An 8,957-nucleotide genomic window follows, 5' to 3' on the forward strand; every position below is an offset into this window, starting at 1 on the left:
CCTCCTCTCCCTCCTCAGCCCATACCCCGAGACTGGAAGGATTGGAGAGAACACCACCTGTGCCCCCAGCCCAATTGCTCAGTTCCCCTCCCCAGCGTTACAGTCGGGCTGGGGATGGGAAATCCCCAGTGCTGGATCAGGGAGGGGAACAGGGCCAATTTCAGAGGGGCATATGCCCCACCCCCCATTCCTCCCCTATGTGTCGCCTATGCTCCTCAGTGAAATACAAACCACCATATACAAGAAACCCACAGACCAACATGCGTATCTCACAGAACCACCCTAAACACACCAAGAGAGCTCTAATATAGAGCCAAGCCCTCCAATACCACCGAAACTGCACTGAGAACACTTGCAGTCGTCATCTCACAAATCTAAAGGACTTTCACTCAACGAGGACCTTCTTCCAGAGAGAGAGAGATCACACTTTTAAAAGAGCTACCTGGATACCACTTGAAGAATTGCTACAGTACAAAAAGAAAATCTCCACGAATTGCATACCATTAGTTATGACATGCCATCCCTCCCTGGAACCTACACAGAAAATCCTCAAACAGTTGGAACCCATACTACAAGAAGACCCAATTCTTAAACAGATCTTTTCAGAACAACCCATCTTAACCTTTAAACAGACACCGAACCTTGCCAAACTCATCACCAGTAGAAAACTTCCTATGGCCCAAAGCACACCAAATGGATCCAGACAATGCCGGAACAAGAAATGTAAAACCTGCCAACACATCTACACCACTCACACAATAACTACAACAGAACTATCAGCATGCCTGGATCTTTCACCTACATCTCCAGAAATGTAATACATCTTATCCAGTGTACTGAATGCCCAGATGAAAAATACATGGGAGATACAAAAAACAACTGCGTACCAGAATGAATGCACATCAAAAATCTATCGAGGACAAAAATACCCAGTTATCTGTGGGTGCACATTTCTCACAAGACAATCACTCTCTCTCCAATCTCTGTTTTAATCCTCAAAGGGAATTTAAAATACACCCTTTGTAGACAAACCTATGAACTTTGCTTCATAAATTACTGGATACAAAAAATCATGGACTAAATATAGACATTGGATTTATGGCATGTTATAACCTGCCTGACATCTGATAACCCCAGGTAACCTCTCTACATCTTATCAGCTGCAGTCTGTCACCAGGTTAACATTCCCCTTTCCCCTACAACACCTACCTCTCTCGCATCTGTTAAATCCCATCTCCTATGATCTTCCCTGCCACACATTTGCATTTTCACAGACCTACATTTTGCATATTGACTTAAGCTTCTATTTCACCCAAGAGAGCGTGCAAACACCAGCAGACTCTCCCTATGCCTGAAGAAGGGTACTTGTGCCCCAAAGCTTGTAAAGAACAATTTTCCAGCTATTTAGTTGGTCCACTAAAAGATACCACGTTTTACCCAAAAAACCTTGTTTGCATATGTTCATGCAGGAAGCTTATGGCAAGCTGCAAGTTAAACTCCTATAATCTGAGTCCATGGTCCAAGCAAAGCCATCTGTCCTCTCTGAAGGTATTCAGTGTTCTTTAAAATCTCTTACTTCTGTAAATTAGCACAGGATTTTACATTTAAATATGAGCTAATGGAATCAGTGAGTGCAAAGAAAATGTGTGCGCAGTCAGGAAGGACTTTTCCTAATGCTATTGTGTTTAATTCCAAAAACTAAGTCATCAATACAAGTGAATAACAGAAAACATCCCCAGTCCTAGCTTCTTCTTCCTGTAGCTTTGTGTGTTGAGTTCTCCCCCAGCCCCCACAGAATACCTGCATTATGTTAATACTGTTTTCCCCTTACAACGATACCCTGCATTCAACATGGCCATCCACTTACAGTGCATCTACCTCAAACTGTATTATGAGGAAGTTTATATTATGAATATATTTCTTTGGACAGATTTGCCATGTTTCACAATGTCAGGATACCTAAAGAAAACTTACTGAACAGTACTGGAGATGTCACAGTGGAGGGAGTATACACAAGCTCATTTAAGGTATGAACTACATGTTTAATGTATCCAGTCTATTAAACATATTATGATGAAATTTCACAAATTCATGAACTACACATTTAAATCATGGCCAGGGTACTCCAGGCACTTTATTACGCATTTGCCAATAAAGCCAGTATGACATGTAGAAGCAACTCTCTAACAAGCCTTTTGAAAATGTAACACTTTGTGTAGCAGTCAGAACTTGCTGGAAATTTAATTGTGCATAGTATTGGTGAATGGCAAGTTAACTGGTCAGTTCAGTTTGTGTCTTTTATTTCCTCAGGATCTCAAACATCGTCTTGGTGCCTCTCTTGGGTCTTTATCCGTTGGCAGAATTTCTATAGTACAAATGTCTGTTGCTAATTTAAAGCTCGCTTTATCGATAGCTATTCGTTTCTCTGCAACACGCCGCCAATTTGGGCCGACAGATGATGAAGAAATACCAGTCCTTGAATACCAAATGCAGGTATAAACTATTCAGTTTAATCTTTCATTCAAATCTAGAGATTTTTCTTTTAATTATAGTATTTTTAAATATAAACAGTTTCTCAGCTGATGTAAATCAGCATAACTGTGTTAAACTTAGTTAAGTTCTGTTAGCTTAACCAGTTGAAAAGCTGGCCCTATATATCTGTGAAGTTTTGATTTTCATTTGAGGTCTCTTTACCCCCCATTCAGCAGAGGAGTAAGTGGGCCTCAAGGGTAAATGAGAATCAGGTTTTGTCTTGGTGAAATCCAAAATACAGTGTAGAAATCTGAAAAGAACATTTCTAAGACTAGTAGGAAGGAATGTATTACAGTCTAGAAACATGGGTTCAACTTTCTTCCATGCTGGTTTTCCCAACACTGACATCACCAGTTCCACCCCATTCCAACCACAGCCACTGAGACTATCCTTCTTGTATATTTTTCTGAACATGCACCAGTCTGTATCCATGTCTTGGCTTTACTTATCTACTCATCAGATTAAAGATTTTCTTCCTACCTTCAAGATTCTTCTTTATTTATGAAATCTTTCTCTTACCCCCCTTCTTTCAGATTTAGAAAGAGAGCCTTTCTTTGACTTTCCCCTTGTCTACATCTCCCATTACCATTCCTTCTTGTCACCTGCTCACAGAGCATCAGCCCTCACAAGAGAACTCCACACTGGGTGCATCTACACGTGCAATTAAGGTGATGCAATAAACTCCAGAGCAGTTTGCACCAGAGTGAACTTGTCCTGGGCACAATGTCTATATGTGTGCCTAGGATAGCAACAATTTGAGCTAGGGTGGAGTAAGCCCCCAGCTAGCTGGGCTGACCAGGTGCAATTTACGTCCCCGGTCACTGTCTACACATGCCTTTCAGCACAGTAAAGTACTTCCCGACAGTACTATCCTATGGCAGAGATAATTAGTTTACCATGACCTAATATCAGCACAGGTGAAGTTTCTGACACTTTACTGTGGAGCTGCTTAGTCAACTCAGTAAACTGCACATGTAGCTGTAGATGCATCCACTCTCATCTAAATTGTCTTCAAGACCCTTGAGGCACTCAAAGATGCCAATTGGCAAACGGGTCATGGATGCGACAGGGGTACTTCGCTATTGCTGAAATGTAATTGATGTAAAAGTAGAATTGTTATAAAAAGCTTTGTATCTTTTTATTATATTCTTATTTCTTTATTATAGTTCCATTATTTTATACTGTTGGTATGTTTCTTTTCTCAGATAGTCAGCTCTTTGGAGTAAAAATTGTCCTTTTATGTTGTTAGCTTCTACGCTTACAAACTAGTCAGAGGGGACCAGCAGGCACTGGGGAAATCCCTGTTCCCCCAAGCATTGCCAGGAGTGACCAGGAATAACGGTCACAAGCTGGCAGAGGGTAAGTTTAGGTTAGATATCAGGAGGCGCTACTTCACGGTCAGGGCGGCTAAGATCTGGAACCTACTTCCAAGAGAAGTGGTGCTGGCTCCTCCCCTGGGGGTCTTTAAGAGGAGACTAGATGTACACCTTGCTGGGGTCGTTTGACCCCAGTACCCTTTCCTGCCATGGCAGGGGGTCGGACTAGATGATCTACTCAGGTCCCTTCCGACCCTAGAAACTATGAAACGTAAATATATAGTGCCTTCTTCATTGCAGGCAGTAGAAAGAAATATAATTTACATACTAACATGGATTTAAAGACTATTGTTACACATTTTAATGTCATATTTGTGCTCTTTTTCTATCTTCTACTCTTGCAAAATATAGAAGGAATTACAGCTATTAAGGTAGGGCCCCTGTCTGAGACCAGGATCCCACTGTGCAAGGTGTTGTCCATAAACAAGAGGGGAAAAAAGTCTCAACCCCAAAGACTTTCAATGATTATGTGTTGGTTCGTGCTGTTTGTCACAAATTAATAACACCTATGATCTTGATTAATTTCACCAGAACCATCCTGTGAAGTGAATCCATTTCATTTTTGATATACAGGGTCTTTATAAATTTATCATAACCATAAAAAACTGTGTGTATTAGGATAGAAGGGGAATGAGTTATTAGTTAAAACTTCATGTCTAAAAATAGTAATTTGCCAGAAATTTTTAAAGTATACTAAAAGAGATATTAAATAGATCTCGTAATATTTATGTATCAATCATTCTTCAGTTAGATTTAATTTTCATTACAGCAATGGCGCCTTCTTCCCTATCTGGCAGCTACGTATGCCTTAGACCATTTTGTTAAGACTTTGTTCATGAACTTTGTAGAATTTAAAATCGGCGTTGTGATGAAGGAAAAGAGCCTAAGACAGGTAAGATGTTTATAAATATCCTCTTAGTTGGGACTCAGATTTTTTGCAATATTTTTTCAATTTTGTATACTATGGCATATATGCAAGCACTGCACTGTCTTATAATTAAGAAAGATAGGTCAGTGGCTGAGGTACTGAAATGACCACATCAATATTTAGGGCCCCAAGTCAAGAAAGCACTTGAGCTTAACTTCATTGAGTACCTTGAGTTCTACTGGTTACAGTATACTCACAGTGTAGACTGTGTACATTATTTTCAAGTGCTTTCCCGAATGATAGCTTACGCAGTCCATTACTAGATAGGGACAGTTTATTCAGAGCTGAACTTCATTTGGTCCCTTCCAACCCTACTTTCCTATGATTACCTTAATGCAAATTCAGTTTTTGTCTACTATAAATAAGATTGCATGAGATCCACATCAAAGGAGTTTTTTTAAGAGGTAATGTGCTGGTTTTTGATAGATATTGCAATTCAAATTTCTGCACTTAGAAAGGCATTAATAGTAAAAATTAACAATTAAAAATATTGGCAAAATGAAGTTGGGTGATTTTGGTTTTTGTTCTCTTTCTGAACCTAGATTTTGGGTTCTCGTGTTTTGTTTTGTCTAAACGCATTACTCACCAGTCGCTCATTTTCCACAAAGGCTGAACTCGGACGTGAACTTCATGCTTTGGCTGCTGCTGGCAAACCACTGGCCTCCTGGACTGCACAGCAGGCGGCCCAGGAATGTCGAGAAGCTTGTGGAGGACATGGCTACCTATCCAGTAAGCTACAAATTACAAATAAATGTGGTCAGATAAAATGTGTTTCTCTTGTTTATCACAGTTGTTATTGGGGAAAGAGATATTTATGAAGATAAGTTTTCAGGGGGCCTTGGGTCGGACTTCCTTATTACATATTGAATTTGGACATGCAAAATATGCTTCTGCAGAGTGAGTTCCAGGTGCAACATGGAGTAGTGGACCAGCAAATGAAACAGGTGGTGCTAGAACTGGCAACTCTTTGCATGCAAATTGGGTTCAGTCCAGAAATGCAAATACTGCTATTGCAGGTGAAAAATATGCTTGTAAACTGGATACTTTTGAAAATTAACCCTCCTGTGTTTGTTTTCAGAACCATGTGGTTGTTCTTTAGAGCCCACTACATGTGAGAATGCCCATCCTGTATAGCACATCAGTTGCTTTTTACCTTTGATCATAGGTTACATCTTTTTGAGCCTTAATCACATTTTGGGTAGGTTATAAGATGTTGAAATTTGTGACTTTTTTTGTTTGTTAAGTAAATCGTCTAGGTGATATCCGCAATGAGAATGATCCAAACTGCACATACGAAGGAGACAATAATGTCCTGCTGCAGCAAACTAGCAACTACTTGTTGAATTGGGTGACTGTGAAACACCAAGGTTAGTGGGCAGTTTTGCATTTTGTGTTGGGTTTGTTGATGATTTAGTGATGAGACTGGGAGGTAATCTCATGCTGACTGAATGTATTTAACTTCCAGCCCATGGAGCCTTGTCACCTGGCCAGTGGGGACTACCCACAGGTGCAGAAATTTACCAGCAAGTACCAGTTGCTCTCAGAGCTGCAACAATTCTGCCACAGCTCTCCTATTGAAAAATTTCAGAACCCCAGGGGGAACGTTATGCTTTAGATGACATGGCCCCACATGCCAGATTGTGCCAGTACATAGTCACTCCGCAGCCAGAACTAGTGTGCATGGTTGCACAGGCACACAGGGTCATGCCACTGCTGAATTCTGCATGAAGGGTCATACACAAGGTGCACAGGAGATCTGGCCCATGGACCAACCCCTGTGTATGGAACGTGGCTTACAGGTTGACACAGTGTCACTTATTGAGCCCATAGAGCTGGAGAGGTGGAGCACCACTGATCTAGCCTAAATCCAATGTTAGGTACTTCATGAACAGTTATTATGACCCCTGCTGTATCTGCATTCCTGTTATATCAATCACCCTAACTCCTAGACTTTGGTAGCCAGTTTTTATTCTTTGTTTTTGATATATTTTATGAAAAAATAACACTACAAGTTTACTAGAGGGCCTCAGGCCACCTCTACTAAGTGTTCAGGCTTCCTGAAATTTACTGGAAATCCCTGAAGTTTTGTACTCAGGAAGGCTCCAACTATTTTGGTACCTGAACCATAAAGCTTAGATTCTATCACTCTCCTAAAGTTAATGGTGCCACATTCCAGGGCACATGTCATTCATTTTACTGAAACCACTCAGGGCATGAGAAATCACTACGTGTAAGTGTGCATTGTAATACTGCGAATACATCCTAACCCAATAATAATTATTATTCCATTGTTGTTTTGTTGTTTGCTGGATAAAAGACTACTGAACATGTTGCTGTCACAGACGCTAACCAAAACCCTCCATGTTTGGAAAACCCACTGATAGCAATTGAAGTGGCCTGGATGCAAACGCAGCCACATCAGATTCTTAGGCCTTGACCACCTGTTCTCATGAAGCTCAGTTATCCATAATAAACTAACTATTTTGGCCTCCCTGCACCTGACCTCTTATGAAAGCACAAACATAGCTCCCAGTAGTGTTTCACCTCCAAATACACTTGATTCTTAACAAATCAATTTATTTTCCTTTGTATTTCAGATAAAGCGCCTATTGAATCCCCTTTTGGAACAGTAAACTTTTTGGAAGATTACCATTATATTCTGAGCCAAAAATTTACAGCCTCTAGTGCTGAAGATTGCATGAACTCTTCAGGTAATCATTTTCTTTTCTTTCTCAATACAAATAGTTTCAGACCCATAATATTCATGAAAACTCACACTGAAGCACAGCCCTAATGTACAGTATGAAAAAAGTGCTAATATTTATTTTCTGTGTCATTGTTGACATTTGCTGAGGGGGTTTTTCACTACAAAAGGGTGAAGGCTGAATGAATCAACTCAGGTTAAAATGTGAACTAACTCCTCACAACTTGAGGTGGGCCAATTTGAGGTCCAAATAGAATTAGCTTTTCATTATATGGTGGTTTTATGCCTACTTTCAATCAGATCTCCGCTACTTGGTTTCTTACCAAGATAGACATCAAGAGGCTATTCTGGTGTTGCCTGTGACCAGTCTTGACTTGGGGAAGTACTATATTCTTGAAAGACTTACAGATCTGGAGTTTGCTGAACTAACCCCCATTTTTGCTGCCATATTAGCATTTTTATTTCCCTTCTGGACATGGGCTTTGGTGACAAAAAATGGAGTGAAAGTTATCCCTAGCAGCAGCACACTCCACTATCAGTCTGCAGGACTACAATTCCCTGAACACCTTGCAGCCCATGAAACTGCCCAGCTCTCCGTTCTATTCCTGTTCCTGCAGTCAAGAAGGGGTAGAAGAGGAGCTGGGGGGAAAGTGAGAGATGGCTACCCAGGGCACATTTTTTCCATGGTATGCATCTGAAGTTAAAACAGTTTCCCGCAGTCTTATATTAAAGGATGTCACTATGTTATCTTTGGTTTGGACAGAGTAATCTTTGGTTTGGGTTGAGAAAGTAGAGTAATATTGAGCAAAAAACCTCAGCAGTTTTCTTGGCTTTTTCTGCTCTAATCAACTCAAGTATAATGTTTCATGCCATTCCCACTGTTTTGTTGCCATTTCCTTAAATTGGCCCTTGGAAGAGAAATTGAAAAGGTAATAAGATCTGCATGGACAATCAAGACAAAAGTGGGTCTATGAAACTGGGACTATTCTGTGGTTAAAAATTCAGCCTTAATTTATACATGTCATTAACAGTCAGTCTGCTTATTTCTTGGAATGTAATGACAGCATCAGTGCTCAACCAGCTGACCTGAAGTTCTGTGATTACTGAAGTCCCAGTAATGATGCAGAATATCAAGTGAGATAATGTCACAATAACTAGGAGAAAAAACTTGACATCTTACTATCTTCAAAATACAAAGGCTTAGAAGAAGAAGGTGGCTTGCCTGACATGATTTTTTGCTTTGTTCTTTATAGTAAATCTCCAGTTTGCAAAACACTGGATGGGACAAACTAATAGCTAAGGACATTCCTGTCTATTCCCTATGCAAACATCAGGATTGCATTTGTAAATTGTATTTCTCTTAATTGTTTAATAAGACTTATTGAATACTAGCAGAAGGACGCATTCTTCACTTGAG

At 40.2% G+C, this 8,957-nt stretch overlaps 1 protein-coding gene across 2 annotated transcripts in view; it reads left to right on the forward strand.

The window, feature by feature from the left end:
• ACOX3 (acyl-CoA oxidase 3, pristanoyl) overlaps positions 1-8,957 on the forward strand; it is a 103,088-nt gene that overhangs the window by 57,430 nt on the left and 36,701 nt on the right. For both annotated transcript variants that reach the window (XM_019526030.1, XM_019526029.1), the window contains exons 8-13: positions 1,931-2,027; positions 2,311-2,493; positions 4,678-4,800; positions 5,445-5,565; positions 6,081-6,203; positions 7,434-7,547. In XM_019526030.1, the coding sequence (XP_019381575.1) occupies positions 1,931-2,027; positions 2,311-2,493; positions 4,678-4,800; positions 5,445-5,565; positions 6,081-6,203; positions 7,434-7,547 (761 nt within the window). The remainder of the gene's footprint in view (positions 1-1,930; positions 2,028-2,310; positions 2,494-4,677; positions 4,801-5,444; positions 5,566-6,080; positions 6,204-7,433; positions 7,548-8,957) is intronic.

The sequence above is a fragment of the Gavialis gangeticus genome, unplaced genomic scaffold, assembly GCF_001723915.1.
Source record: "Gavialis gangeticus isolate Ggan-Ray unplaced genomic scaffold, GavGan_comp1, whole genome shotgun sequence".
NCBI lineage: Eukaryota > Metazoa > Chordata > Crocodylia > Gavialidae > Gavialis > Gavialis gangeticus.